Source organism: Ursus americanus, chromosome 30 (genome assembly GCF_024610735.1).
Source record: "Ursus americanus isolate L20-20 chromosome 30, mUrsAme1.1.p, whole genome shotgun sequence".
In the NCBI taxonomy this organism is placed as follows: Eukaryota; Metazoa; Chordata; class Mammalia; order Carnivora; family Ursidae; genus Ursus; species Ursus americanus.
The window spans coordinates 28,851,186-28,866,919 of NC_142156.1; the positions used below are offsets into that span (position 1 = coordinate 28,851,186).

The 15,734-nt window shown below is 48.5% G+C and overlaps 1 protein-coding gene across 2 annotated transcripts in view; it reads right to left on the reverse strand.

Annotated features, from left to right (window-relative positions):
• Positions 1 to 15,734, reverse strand: part of DGCR8 (DGCR8 microprocessor complex subunit) — a 34,560-nt gene that overhangs the window by 15,809 nt on the left and 3,017 nt on the right. For both annotated transcript variants that reach the window (XM_045815096.2, XM_045815098.2), the window contains exons 2-9: positions 12,819 to 13,818; positions 12,186 to 12,345; positions 9,825 to 9,967; positions 9,380 to 9,662; positions 7,084 to 7,281; positions 6,733 to 6,834; positions 5,887 to 5,985; positions 4,212 to 4,294 (exon numbers count right to left, since the gene is read on the reverse strand). In XM_045815096.2, the coding sequence (XP_045671052.1) occupies positions 4,212 to 4,294; positions 5,887 to 5,985; positions 6,733 to 6,834; positions 7,084 to 7,281; positions 9,380 to 9,662; positions 9,825 to 9,967; positions 12,186 to 12,345; positions 12,819 to 13,538 (1,788 nt within the window). In that variant the 5' untranslated portion in view covers positions 13,539 to 13,818. The remainder of the gene's footprint in view (positions 1 to 4,211; positions 4,295 to 5,886; positions 5,986 to 6,732; positions 6,835 to 7,083; positions 7,282 to 9,379; positions 9,663 to 9,824; positions 9,968 to 12,185; positions 12,346 to 12,818; positions 13,819 to 15,734) is intronic.

The following is a 15,734-nucleotide window of genomic DNA, read 5'->3' on the forward strand; positions in this document are numbered from 1 at the left end:
AACAGAAAGCAAACAGTTAATGGCATGTATCAATTCTACCTTATCAGTAATTACATTTCAATGGATTAAGCACCCCACCCCTGCTGAAAAGAAAAACAAAAAAAGTCTATAAACTAAAATTAAAAGGGGTGACTGGCTGGCTCAGTCAGTGGACCATGAGACTCTTGATCTCAAGATTGTGAGTTTGAGCCCCACGTTGGGTGCAGAGATCACTTAAAAATAAAATCTTTAGGGGATCCTGGGTGGCTCAGTCAGTTGAACATCCGACTCTTCATTCTGGCTCAAGTCATCGTCTCAGAGGTGGTGGGATCGAGCAGGGCAGCTTCATACTCAGTGGGAAGTCTGCATGGGGATTCTCTCCCTCTGCCCCTCCCCACACTCTCATTCACACTCTCTCTCAAATAAATTTTTTAAAAATAAAATAAAATGAAACCTTCCCAAAAAATTGCCTAAGCCCTCTGATCAACAGGCAGGGATTGACAGAAGGATAAAAACAAAACCCAATTATATGCTGTCTATAAGACACATGATTTAGATTCAAAGTCACAAATAGGCTAAAAGTAAAAAGAGGGAAACATGTATCACGCAAAGAGTAACTACGACAGTAGGAGTGACTGTATCAGACAAAACTGACTCTAAGACACAAACTGTTACTAGAAATAAAGGATATTTAATAATGACAAAGGGCCCTTCCCTCAAGATGACCTAACTATTATAAACATTAAACAGAACTGACTTCTAGTTTCAACACCCGTGACACTAAATGAGTGGGTTTCCACACCAAGCAGTTCTAACGCTAACTGCCAGGAGTTGGAGCAGACTCCACAGGTTAAGGGCTCAGTTCCACAAGACTGTTGCCACCACCTGACGCTAACCTCAAGTCTAGGCTGTCACCTGTGCTTCTGACTGTGCAGTTGTACAGTGCCGGTTCCCAACCCTTCCTCAGCTTCAATAATTTCCCAGAACAGCTCACAGAGCTCAGGACAACAGTTTACTACTAGAGCACTGATTTACTACAAAACGATATAACTCAAGAACAACCAGATGGAAAAGATAAATAGGGCAAAGTACAAAGGAAGGGGTATAGAGCTTCCATGCCTTCTCTGAGCATGCCATTTTTTTTAGCACCTCAATGTGCTCACCAACCCAGAAGCTCTCTGAACCCTTTCAGTTTTGTTTTTTTTTTTAATGAAGGCTTTAGTACAACAGGCACAACTGATTACATCACTGGCCATTCGCAATTAGCTCAACCTCCATTACACACACACACACACACACACACACACACACACACACACACACGGTGGGGCAGTGGCGCTCTGAAAGTTCTAACGGCTCTAATTATACGGTAGATTCCACAGGCAAACAGCTCCCATTCAAAGGGATGGTCCAAAAGTCACTTCATTAACATAAACTCAAGTGTGGTTGAAAGGGATGTGTTAGGGGAGTCTGGCTGGCTCAGCTGGTGGAACATGCAACTCTTGATCTTGAGCTTGAGCTCCATGTTGGGTATAGAGATTACTTAAATAGAATTAAAAAAAAAAAAAAGAATGAAAGGGGTGTGTTAAAAACAAAAGACATTCCATTCACCTTTAACAACCTGCAACTTTTTAAAGAACTAGGAACAAAAAACAAACATTAATATATTGTAGAAGCTCTGCATCAGGAACCATGAACAAAGACTGAACATACATTTCTTATTATATCACAATACCACAAAAATATATGTATCTAACAACAGCCCCAAAATACATGAAGCAAAAATGGACAAAATTCAAGGGAGAAATAATTCGAGAATAACAGCTGGAGACTCCAATACCCACTCTCAACAACAGACAGAAGACAGGGCGCACCTGGGTGGCTCAGTCGGTTAGGCACCCAACTCTGATTTCAGCTCAGGTTGTGATGTCAGGGTTGTGAGATGGAGCCCTGCACTGGACTCCAACTCCACGCTGGGCATGGAGCTTGCCTCAGATTCTCTCTCCCTGCTCCCTCTCCTTCCTCTCCCCCTCCCCCAACCATGGGCATGTGCACGCCCTCTCTCCCCTCTCTCTCTCTCTTAAAAACAAAAACACAGAACAAGGCAGAAGACCAACGAAGATACAGAAAAACACTATACACCAACTGGACCTAACCGACATCTGCTTCACCCAGTAACAGTAGGAAGTGCACTCGCCTCATGCACACAGGTAACATTCTCCAGGGCAGATTGTACGTTAGGTCCTAAAATAAGCCTCAGTGAACTTAAAAGGACTGACTGAAATCATACAAACTATGTTTCTGAGCCACACTGGAATTAAAGATCAACAACTAAAGGAAATTTAGGAAATTCACAAATACATGAAAATTAAGCATTCCTAAAACGACCAATTGTTCAAGGAAAAAAAATCACAAGGGAAATGAGAAAAATACTTTGAGATGAACGAAAACAGAAACACAACACACTAAAGCTTATGGGCTGCAGTTAAAGTAGTACACAGAAAAAAATTTATAGCCATATATTCCAGTATTTAAAAAGAACACCTCAAATCAGTACCCTAACCTGAAGACACTAGAAAAGAACAAACTAAACCAAGGCTGGCCAAAGACAGCAAATAAAGGCTAGTACAGAAACAAATAAAACAGAAAATAAAAAAGCCAATTGGAAAAAACAAACAAAACCAGAAGCTGGATCTCTGAAAGATCAATGACAGTGACAAACTTTAGACTGACCAAGAGGAAAAAAAAGAGAAGTCTAAACTACTAAAATCAGGAATGAACGCAGGAGCAGCACAAACTTACCAAAATAAAGCGGGTCATGAGGGAACACTAGGAAAGAATGTATGTCAATGAAAGAGATAGCGTAGATCAAATGGAAAAACTCCTATAAAGACAAAGTCCCCAAACCAGGTCAAAAAGGAGGCAGGAAATCTGAAGAGAAGTACATGAAAAGACTGAATCAGTTATTAAATAACCCCAAAGTCAAGTCTAGACTCAGATATTTTCACTGAATTCTACCAAATGTTTAAAAATTAATACCAACCTTTCACAAACTATTCTACACAAAAGAAGAGAAAGGAACACTTTCCACCTCATTCTGTAAAGACAGTATTCCCCCAACACCAACACCACACATCACAAGAAAACTACAGATGAGTGTCCCTTATAAATATAGCTGCAGAAGTCCTTAACAAAATACCAGCATGCTAAATCCAGCAACACATAAAACTTATGTACACTGCAACCAAGTGGGATTTGTCCCAGAAATCCAAGGTTGGTTTAATATTCAAACACCCATGCAATATACCACCATATGAGTAAAGTAAAAGATAAAAACCACACAATCATCTCAATAGAAGCAGGAACATTTGACAAAATTTAACATCCATTCCTGAAAAAAACTCTCAGTAAAACAGAAGGAAACGTCCTCAATAGGATAAAACCCACAGCTCACACAGCATGGTTTAAAAAGCCAGCCAATAAAGCTACATGTCATATGATTCCACTGATAGCAAGTGTCCAGAGCTGGCAAATCCATCAAAACAGAAAAGGAGATTAGTGGTTGCCAGGAGTTGAGGGGCTGGGGGACAGGGAGAATTAGAAATGACTGCTAATGGGTACAGGGCTTCCTTTTAGACAGATGAAAATATTCTAAGATTAGACCACTGTGATGATTGCACAACTCTGAATATACGAAAATCCACTCGATAGCATGGTTTAAAGTAGCAAAATTTATGATATATATAGATATATACATATATACACAGATCAATAAAGTCGTTATAAAAAAGAATACCTTCTTCAGAGTTTGAAAAGCCCCCCACTACAAATAATCACAGAATCATATTTACCCAAAAAGGTTTACAAGTAGTTTTAAACAGTTCTTATTACAAAGAACAACCTAACTTACAGACTCTGTCTCAAAGACAGATTCCCACCATGGATCTACAGTCAGGGGAGAGCTGACTTCCTTCCAAATACACTTACTGTGCACATTCTTTACCACCCATTGCAAGACACAGAGGACAAAAATCTCTGAAAAAAATGACATTTCCCCCCCTTGCTTGCACAAAGACAAAGTTTCCCCTTTTATGAAATATGAACAAACAAAATCACCTGGAGCTTGGATGATTAAATCCATAACCTGCACTAACCTGGGAGGTAGGGTGGGGGTGGCACAGACACTGGATTGAAGCCACAGCTCTAGACACAGCAGGATTAAGGACACTCACCTCAAGCTCTTCACTGTCTTTGGGCTTCTCCTCAGAGGTCTGTTTGACAAAGTCAGGGATAAGGATCTCCAGCGTAGCTCGGGCTATGAAAAGAAAAACCCCAAGGGTGAGGGCTTGGGCCCAGCTTGCTTCCTGACTCCAGAGCATGATGCATGCTGGCTCTGGTGCAGGGCCAGGGTTCCCATGGCTCAGGGGGAAGCAAGGGCCCTGGGGAACAGCAGCACTTCAGAGGCAGGGAGAGTAGAGGATGGAGGAGCACATCCTGAGCAAAGGACACAGTGGGGCAAGTGTTAGGCTGCGGGCAGCCTCATAAAGCCACACCAAGCTGTATGTACTCTTGCCCTGAGGTACTGGTAGCAGGCAAGGCGGGAGAGATCTGCTTCAGACAAATCACCATGGTGGCGTGCAGGCAAATGCTCAGTGGGACCCAGGCCAAGCACTGAGGCCTGAGGACTGAGCAGGCTACTGTGAGTGTGTGGGGGGGAAGCAGCGAGACAGGATGGATACTCTTGAGAAAGCGTCTGCAGGATGGAGCAGAGGGATGGCTCAATGCTGAGCACAGATTTCTGAGTGAGGAGGGCTGCCACTCACCACTGGGGTGGGGACATGGGGGGGTGTGGGGAATGGGGAGGGGTAATAATCTGACCCTATAGTCATAGGTGCTGGGGGGTCTGGGCACAGTATGTGGATCCTCGCACATGGGGAGAGCAGAGCCCTACTGCCAGGACGTTTCCACTCCCACAGTGGGCCCTCCTCTGTGAGCTATTTGCCTCATGACCTTGTTAGCACCAGTTTGTTAAGCTGTAAAAGGCTTATGGCACAATCTCTCTAAAATGGACAGCAGGCCTTCCTGGAGAAGGGATGGAGTGCGTGAGCCCAACACAGCCTCACATAAGGACAGAAAGTAACCTATCCTCCCAATCATCCTCAGCGTACGCCACAAAAGAAAGCAACTCCAAGGTAAACTCTGCGTCACATGAACAAAAGCACTTTCACCCCCCCCCCCCGAGACCTGGTAAGAATGTGATAAAACGGACATACTTGAAGCTTATACAGGGCAAAGCTGCTTTGAAAGCCACTATAACAGAGGTAGAAACCGTAAGAATCAAACTGTGGGCACCAGGGCCTGGGGTGCACCCCCAACACCCACCCTAAAATGTGCTCCACTTCCAAGAAGAGGCCAAGTAACCCTGATGGTGAGGCAGAATGGCTTCCCTTTTAACTGGAAAACATAGGCCTTCCCAGGGATCCGACAGGCTACGTTCAGTGAGTGGCAGTCCCAAATCCAGAAACCACTCAAAGAGAATGCCAACAGTGTGAAAAGCCACCTGTTTGTCATCTCCTAGCATGCCCACATTTTGCTCGGTTTACACACAAACCCACCCTAGAACGTGTGCTCACCACGGCCCAGTTAGCTCTGTGAGCAGTGGGGACAAGGGCAGGAGATTCTGGCCCAGCTGCCACAGAGCAGAGAAGGTTTGAGGTTTTTAGGTTTATTTCTCACATTTTACTTTCTCTATTTGAGTCTTTTCCAATGAGCACATACTTTTAAGAAACCAACTTAGAGGATTACATAAAACAAATAGATTTGCCCCACCCCCAGCCCTCCCTAGCCAAGGGGAGGGGCAGACACCGTGGACAGCATTGGTCTCTGGCACCCAAGTAGGCACATTACCAGCTTTATTCTTCGCAAGTTTTTTGCTGCTTGCAGTTCCAGATCCATAGGTCACACCATCAATGGTCACCGAGGCACCAAAAGGCTCACTTGGGTTCTCTTAAAATTAAAATTACAGTTTTAAAAATACTTGCCAAGACATTAAAGGTGTGCACACATGCACACATACAATCTGCTAGCACCAAGAGATAAGGCAGGGTCTGGGCTACTGCTGAAAGGCAGAGACAGGGGCTCCCTGAAGCATGGAGATAGGGCCAAGGATTGGTCAGCAGGCAGACAGCATGCCAGGAAAACTGGGAAATGGGACCACAGGTTAGTAAGCTGGAAGGGGACAGGAGGCCAGAGGCCAAGCCACCAGGGACAGGGATCAATGTCTGTGAAAGATGGACAGAAGACTGTGAAGAGCAGAGATAAACAGATGCAGGAAGCCAAAGAAACGACATGAAAACAATGAGTGACTCCTGGGTTCAGGGTTCCACGGGGAAGACAAACTGGTTTTCACAAAGATGTGATGCGGATGGCCACAGGAGACAGCTGGTGGGAAGTGCAGGCCTGAGGCCCCTTCGTCCACCCGCCCCCAGGCAGGGGGGGCCTTCTTCAGAGCAAGGGATGAGAGGAAGGTGGGGGTGGGGAAGAGTATGGATAAAGAAAGGGGGAGGTAGGGGCATTTGCCCTCAGATGGGGCACATGGCTGTGAAAACGACCCGCCCACCTGCAGCGCACTTCTCCCTGCCCTTTCACTTCTATCCCAGCGGAGTGAGGTTAATGGTCAGTTCCCACCTCCCCCACCACGACCCGACGAGGTGTAGGATTCTTCAGGGCTGAGATGAGGAAGGTCAAACTTACCACATTCAAAGAAATTATAAACAGGGCGGACCTTGAGGACGCGCTGCATGTACTCGTGCAGGATGCAGACCTCGGACTTCCCGTTGGGGTTAATGACAAACTCTGTGACAAGAAGGCCTATCTCAGCAACAGCGTGAGGACCTGCTGCAAGCTAGCACTCGGGACCGGGCACCATCCAAGTTAGCGACTCACGGAATTAGGGGCTCACCACCGTGAACGTAGTGCACCTCGGCATTCACAGGGTAAACATAAGCTCTGAAGTAAATGCAACTCACACACAAAGCATATGTTCTAAGACCATCAAGTGAAAAACAACAGGCTAACCAATCAGCCATACACGCCCCAACTCACCTTTCTTTGTGGGTGCATCCTGCACAGACAGAGTGATGAGTTTCTGATTGGCCGGCAGAATGGGCCTCTCGGACTCAGCCTGTTTCCGTTTCATTTCTCGGTTAAATTGCCGCCGCTCGGCCCAAGTCCTGAATTTCTTCACAGTGACTTGCTCAAAGTCAAAACGCTTTTCCAGGTAGTTCCGAAATTCCTCAAGATCTGTGTGGATTTATCAGAGAACAAAACTGCTAACTTCCAATCTAAGAGTCATGTTTCCTCTGTCCAGTGAGTAGGATGGTGATGGACAGCCCACCAAACAGGTCCTGCCATGCCATTCCCCTTTCCCTTTTCCTTTTGAGGGTAAAGAAAGCAAAGAATCAGGTCCTTTCTTTCTTTCTTTTTTTTAAAGATTTTATTTATCTACTTGAGAGAGTGAGCGAGAAAGCACAAATAGGGGAGAGGGGCAGAAAGAGGGAGAAGTGGGTTCCCCACTGAACAGGGAGCCTGACATGGGGCTTGATCCCAGCACCATGGAATCATGACCTGAGCCTAAGGCAGACACTTAACTGACTGAGCCACCCAGGCGCCCCTGAATTAGGTCCTGTCACTCAAATTACTCAGGAAGGTCCCGTATGGACAAATTTCTGAGACACTCTTTTAGTCTGTTTGGAACAAGAACAAGAGAAAAAGAAAAAGCTTTAAATAAAACCCAAAAAACCAGATGGTCTTCAAGACTTTTCTCCCTGTATCAAAACAAGTACCACAGCAGCCGAAGCACTGTGCACCTTGCACTCTCCCCTCCAGCCACTCTGGCTGGCTGCACACTCAGCAACACACCCAGGCAGCTGGGGCCCTGGCACCTGTCATGCCTCTCCCCACACAGCCCCTGGCCCAGTCCCACCGCTCACCACCCACCCCTACTCTGTGAAGTTCCCAGGGGCCGCCTGCTTTTATTGTTGTACCCACTACCCCTCTCTCTCCCAGGATATCCTAGAGGGTCACGTTACCCTCACTGGTTTCTTACTCAAGTGTAAGCCCTGAGGCAGGGACTTGTGGCTCACACTCAGCCCTAAGAGCAATGCCTGTGGAAGTGGAGGGAGGAGTTCCATGTGTGAGACCGAGGAATACATGGTTAAAACACAAGGCTGTGAAATGATATACCTGCACCCACCTAATTACACACCCAAACCACGTATTTCTTTACATGTGAATGCAGGAAAGGAAGTCTGGAAACAAGTACAGTGGTCACCTCTCCCAAGGGAGTAAAATTAGATGTGAAAGACAGGTGTTTTCAGAAAAACAAGAACACATTCAGGTGTTACATGTGTGTAAAGATGGATTTAAAGAAAGAAACAAATACGTTGAGTCTTAAAATGAAAGCTCCCTTCCAGCTGGGTCCTGAGAAAAGCGCCGACACACTGACAGAACACGGGAAGCTGATGTGGATGTGGAGGGAGGCAACAGGCAGGCAGGTAGGTTGGGGGGGAGGGGGAGATGGCAGTCCACCCACGGGGGGGGAAACTGGGGAGCAGTGACACACCCTGCCTTTCCCCAGATGCCTAAGGCTCCACCGAGCCCTCTCCACAGAGGCCAACCCTCCCTCAGCAGTGGTGCCCCCCTCCAACCCAGCTTTTCTAGGCTCCTCACACCTACGAGTTACAAGGAAGGCTGGGCAGCAATATTCAGACAATATCCAAATAGCAATAACCAGAAATCCTGAAAACACAAAGTCCTCTTTGAAAGAGATTCAGCAGGTAGGTTGAGAGAGGTCTGCCACCATTGTAGAGACAACTAAGACTTATATGGGTAGACCTAAGCTAAAAAACACAGGAGAGAGAAAAGAAACACCAATACACAGCCAAAAGCAATTACGGGGTTGAAGAGGGAAACTCCACAGAATAGTGGCTGTCTCCCAGTACTGAGTCTGTGGCTTGAAGAAGTTCATTCTGAGTGCATCAAGATAGATCAAAACAATGCCACAGGAGCACATCCTACTGAAAAACCAAAATTTCAGGTAAGGTCACAAACGTGACCAGAGAAAAAGGCCAGTCTGCAATGACAGTAGCCATCTCCATGGCAGCACCGGCCATGTGGGGCCTGCAGACCCAGGCAGGTTCTAAAATCAGGGAGACAGGAGTTTCCAACCATGTAAGAGTAGAGAGAGGTCCCCAGAAGTACCTTCCTCACAGACAAAAGCAGGAACAGGTCGCCTTCGGCAGAAGGAATGTAACCCCGGGGAAGGCGTGGAGTGCAGCCACGTCCCTGCAGATGGATCCCAACCAGCAAGGAAGGAAGGAAGTTCACTCCAGAAACTTACCAACTGATTCATCTTTGCACACCTCAACCTTGGCCTTCACCTGCCCCAGGGCCCCGGGGGCAGCCTCAGCCCCCAGTGGGTCCTTCTCATCCAGGGCCCCCGAGTCAGCTCCCATGGAGTCGGGCTCTTCCAGGGGGAATTCCAACTCCGCAGTTCGGCTCAGGGGCTTGACAGGGGACACTTCCCCACTGGGGGCAAGCTCACTGTTTTGCTCTCTTTCCTCATTGTCCTTCATTTTCTTGTAATGCAGACAGGGAATGCTGCTCAGAGGAGGATCATGTTTCTGTGGATAGTGAAATTGCAACACAGATTACAAGGATGACCCCAAAGTTCTGAACACCCGAAGCCTTCCACTTGCCTCTGCCTGGCTACCATGCAAACGCAAGGTGTGCATGTTTAGTCTGCAAACTTACAAGACTAAATTCACGACTGATGCATCCCCTACCCGTATGCTTCCCGTTCCCAGGAAGTACGGCCTGGACCAGGTGACCACCCGAGACTCTCTGTGTAGGTACACCGGGACTCCGGAGTTATGGAATGTCATGATCCACCCGTCGGGCAACGGTTCTGTAGGAGGACGGCCACGACCTGCACAGGAGACAAGAGCATCCCACAATCACTTCAAAAATACTTTGAGGTGTAAAGATGGCTTCAAAATTATGACACGTGGCAGATAAAAATAGTCAAGTCAACCCAGGATTGAAAAGAACCTCTAAGAACGAGGGGAGTAGGGGAAAACCCCACCCTCCAGCAGACAGAGCCTACCCCAGCCCTGCCTGCCACTCAGCACCTCCCAGGCACAAAACTCTGCTCTCAACTGTGGTGCTTGTCTACATGGCTCCAACCCAGAGAGTCTAAGTCCCTCTTCAACAGCAGGAGGCTGTCTGCCTTGTTCACAGCTATGCTCTGGGGCCTAGAACAGCACATGGTGCACGAAGGAGCCTGGGATGAGGTTCTGCAAGACACAAGTCCTCACCTCAGCTGCTGTCTGCACAGCCGTGGGCACCACAGGGGCTGAGTAAGCTTTGTTAATAAATCGCATGTCTGCCAACCACTGCTCCCTGTGACTAGACAGCAAGTGTTCGTTGTACCCGAGCTGCACACTCTCACCGGCATGTGAAACACTACTTCCAATTCATTCTTTTCTAAATCAGTTTTAAAACACTACTCCCAATCCCTTCTTTGCTTTACAGGCAATCAGAGAAAAAAGGTCAAGACTTGTTACCCACTTGACACCTGCCACTGACAAGCCCAGTGACTAGGAAAAGCACAAAGATTTAACTGAAACTTAATTCTCTTAGCGGAATTGGGAGCAAGTGAGAAATTCAGGAACAAAAGAAAAAAGCAAATGACATTTAAAAACCACAGACATAATGAAATGGCATGAGGGACTCTCATGGACAAGGGAGTAGCACCCGAGTGCCAGGTCCCCACCCGGCAGTGTTAACCCCTGGCCTGACATCAGAACATAAGAGTACCGGCTGGATGGCTGATGTCAGGATGGGCCCCAGGAGGAAGCACTACAAGTTAGAGATACACAAACACTGGCAGGAACTCTCCCCTACCTAGGCTAGAGCCAAGGAGCTGCCTTACACCAGCTCTGGGCTAAGTCAGGTCAAGGAGAAGCAAACAAAATGCTAGCAAAGTACAACATGGGACACAGGTGCACCTGGGCTACTCATTTGTGACAACTAGCAGTCATAAAGTTGGCCCAGCCGTCTGAAGAGCTCACAAGCAGCTTACACGCACCCCTGAGCCTGAGGCCCATGCTGCAGCTCCTAGGAGGCAGCACTGTGGGGCAGGCTGCCAGGAGGGTGAGGTGGAGCAGAAGGCTGCAGAGGGAAAGGCAAAGCAGTGCCTGGTGCAGGCAGGCGCAGTGGCACGCCTGCGATTATGGCCAAGCATACTGTGAACCTGAACCGGGCCACTCAGAATGGACAGGGCTTTGTGGCACCCAGCACAGCCGACCTGTCCACTCTGCAGTCAGAGACTGCACACCACCTGCCCCTCAATTTCCTCCCATCATGCCAGGCCACCTTCCACACCCCAGCCCTCAGCCTAAGGTCTCAACTGTGTGCCTGAGTCCCCATGCATCTGTTCAGCCCCTTCCCACTGCCCAATGCCCAGCCCCATAGGCAACTCCAGGACAGAAAAGATAGAAACTGACACCGACTTCTCTCAGCTCTGCACTGCACTGGCAAACGAGCAGCACAGGCATGACTCTGGGTGCCTTCCGATTGCTCCCCCCACCATCCCCAAATCCAAGTGCAGCTCTGGAACACCTTCACCCCTACCAGAGAACCTCCCACCCTGCCCATCTAAAGTACACACACCATGCTGCAGCCACAGAAGCTGTGCTTTTAGACAAAAATTGTGTAACAACTCCTGCCTGCTTCTAGTGGCTTCCCCTGACACTTGGCAGAGAATCCAGAACCCAGACTGCAACCATCGCCTGCCACAGTGCTGCACCCACCTCTGGCCTTGGCCTCACATCCTCTAGTTGCCCATCTTGTCATCTCCCAGCAACAACATCATCCCCCCTCCTCACCCCATCAGAGGTGCCCTCCCTACCCCCTGCACAACACCAGCCGCTCTGCTGTGTATCCACAGCAGACACCACAATCTGCACTCAGATCATTGTGCGTATGATACCTCCTTGTGTCTTGTCTGTTTCTCCTTCATCACATGTGACTGTCCTCCCGCAAACACGTGCCCACTGCCCACACCACTGCCTGGCACCCAAGGGCTCTCAAACCGGCACTTCTGCCACCCCACAAACACACTACTTTCTGACTGGCTGACTTACTTTTGAGCACAGTTTTAATCTTGGTCATCATTGGCTGCACGCTTGTCTCTCCGTCAGATGGATGGTCACTGTCTCCTCCGTATTTCTCCTCCATCCGTCTCTTTTTGGGAGCACAAAGGCCCTCTTCCAGCAGAGCATCAACATCGTTGTCAAAATCATCCTGCAAAATACGCTGTTCAGACACCAGGGCCCCCGGAGCCTGTGTTCCTGTACCGTAGGCAAGCTTAATAGCATTAGTGAGAACAGACACAGAAATGAGGCACTCTGAAGTGGGGGCCTAGGTATGCCTTTATGTTGCGTGATCATCTGAAAAACAAACAGGAAGAAACTGACAACTGCAACCAACACACTTGACGCCTGGAACAGGTGCACACGCCACCAGGAAGCGCTTCTCAGCAGCACCTTCCAACCCAGGTTGCATAAAGGGTACAAGGTCGACTGCTCAGCCAAACCTTTCATTAGGAAAATTTAAAAACCTGGACTTTCACAGCTTTTTCTTTCCACCTTAACATTATTCCACCTCATATGTTTTTTTTTTCCTCTGCAACATCAGCTTTCAAAAGATGCTGCAGTTCCCAACACCTCTCTTTGGGTTTTGCTAAGAGTGCTCCAAAGGAGGGGTCGCCGACATACCTCATAGGAGAAGTTCAAGGCCTCTTCATCCACTCTGTCTCTCTGCACGATTGCTTTAGCCGTGAACCCGCCTGCTCCTTCTTCATCTAGCTCCAAATTGTCAGTAAAATCTTCTAACTCATCGAGCACTGCGTACTCCACTCTCTTTTCCTGATCCAGCTCATTCTCCTCATCCTTCTTATCAGCACTCTCACCCCCTACACCTACCCCGTTCCCAACACTCCCGCCAAAGGGACAAGCATGCACGTCTCCACTGACAGGGCTAAGGGCCAGACCGCACTCTGCGCGAGCGTCGCGCTCCACTCCTGTGTACAGCACCTTCCTGTCCTTACTCCTGCAGCTCTCGGTAAAGCTCACGCTAATCTTTACATCCTTAAGCAACTTAAGGTCAGGGGAGAACTTCCGGACCGCAGGTGCGTGCCGGGCGGTGCGCGGGCTGTGGCCACTACAGTTCGGGTCTATGAGGAGGCGGGCCTTAGAGAAGGATCCTTTGGAGAGAAGAGAAGCTCCGTAGAAGTTGAGCGGGTCCTCAGCAGGGGGTTCGGCCTGTCCATCACCACCAGAGCCAACGTCCATTACCTCTGCATCACTGGACGTTTGCAGGGGAGGTGGTGGAGACTGTTCACGGGGCAGCGCTTGGAGGGGGCAAGCTCGGTTCTCCATCACCGCTTCTCCTGCGGGCTCACGCGGGAGAGGAGAGGGACTCTCATATGTCTCCATAGTAAAAGTGGTTAAGACTATTTTAAAAGACCAGAGTTTTAAAAAACCTTACATAAATCTATACAGCTAACATGCACAAGTCCGTTGAGACCCGGTGCCGTCCTGCCCGCGCTGCACACGCTGGCGGCTTAGTCAAGCTGGCCACATTGCTCTTTTCATTAATGTAGACAGCTTTTAGAACCACTGCCTCAATTATTGGAAATCACAATGCACTCAGCTTAAATGACTGACGACTAAGCGAGTCTGTCTTCATGCCAAAGTGGCACCTTTCTTCTTCCACCTGCAAAGAGATTTAAAAACATCGTCACAAAATGACAGAAACCTTCTGCTTCCCTGGTACTGAGAGTCAAGTACTATTAACAGTGTAGTAAAGAACTTGAAATACTACTGCCTTAGAGAACCTTCTAGGCTTCAAAACAATCTTCCTTCAGTGAGAGCAAAGAGAAGAATTAAGAGCTCTACATTCTTCCTTCAGAACCTAAATTATAATTTAAGTCCAAAGCTAAATATCTTATTAATTGTCCACTGTAATTCCTACTTCAGAAGCACAAAAAACGGTATTATCTTAAGGTTCAAAAAAGACTTTTAAAAACTAGGCTAAGCTTCACCGCAGCATTCCCTTAACTCAGTTTATTAGGTAATCAAGCTCACGGTGCAAGGCTGCCCTTTCCGGAACACACACAAGGTGTGTGGCCTCCCTCTGGCCATCAGAGCGACATGGATCCACTCACCTGCTAGGGCTGGGTCAGTCAGAGGGTGAGGGCGAATGCGAGACCCTCAGCTCAACTCTGCGGCACTAGGGCCTCAGAGGTACGGCCAGGCGCTCTGCTACCAGGGGACCCCAAGGCTCTCCTGGGCCCACAAGGTGGCACGTGGACCGGGACAGTGATGCAGCGTGCTGAGATCACCAGAGGTGGCATGTTCTGTTCCCGGTAGAGGAGGGGGTGGTGGCTGTGGGGAAGGGAACCTGGCCAGGTTTGGTCGGGGGAGCCTCAGGAGACAGCTGGAGCCAAGGACACAGGAAGTTCTGGGTGCCATCCAGAGCCTGGCTCCCTCCTGGGGGCAATAAGGAGCCACCAAGGGTGAAGTGATTCTCATGCCACAATTCAGTCCCTATTTGAAAAAGGAGACTGACAGCTGTGCCAGGCCCAGTGCCTATGTTCAAGGCATAGAGGGCAGTCCTCCAGGCCAGAGCACAAAGGTGTGAAAGAGGCTCTGTTGATGGGTCTGGAGCCCTCAACAACAGTGAAGACACAGAACTGACCCCACTGCTGACCGGGTAGAGGTGGAGAGCAGAGACAAGAGGGAACTGAAGGCGAATGAGGCTTCTCCCCTGGAGGGACACACGTGTTCCAGCATTCAGGCAGGAGCCTGCAGAGGAGAACGGATGGAGCCTCCAGGGAGACCTATCCAACAGGTGCTGAGGCCACAGCTCTGGAGCTGTGACTGGCCCGGAAACAGAAGGCCAGAACACATCAGCGAGGTGATAAGTCGCCAAAACCACAGGAGAGAGGCTGCCCAGAGAGGCAACACAGACCAAGAAGAGGGCTGAGGATGCAACTCTGGGAAGCTTCCCTTCAGAGAAAGGACAACAAAAGGGATGACGTGAAAAGGCAGGTCAGAGGGACAATCCAAAAACCCAGAGGTCTGCAGGAGGGCCGGGCATCAAAGCAGGAGAAGCACGTGCAGACGCAAATGTGTATGCGCGCACACTCCCACACCATGCAGACACACACACGCATGAACATGCCATGCACACGGGTGCAGCTACGCACATGCATTCCCATGCCCACATAGGGCAGGCTTGACTGGCTGCATGGATAGAACAGAGACGGCAGACAGCACATATTTAAGAAGTTTACAGTGAAGGAGTAGAGCGTGGTGGTTGTACTTTCAAGGAGACACAACATAAAAACCAGAGACTTAACTTAGATTTAATTCATTCATTCAACCAATATTCACTGGCCTTCCACCCTAAGGGATGTACTACCATAAGCAAGAGACAAGGTCCCCACCACCTGGACACAGTTGGAAGGGCAATGACCACTGAGCTGTCACTCTATTTTCTAGATTCTAAGATGTCCTTACATTTTTTAATTCGCTGGGAGTTTAACACAACCCCTCCCCCGAAGGTGTATGTGTTAAAGGGGCTAAAGATCAAGGGAATACTGCATATAGATAACAAGACTCAGAACT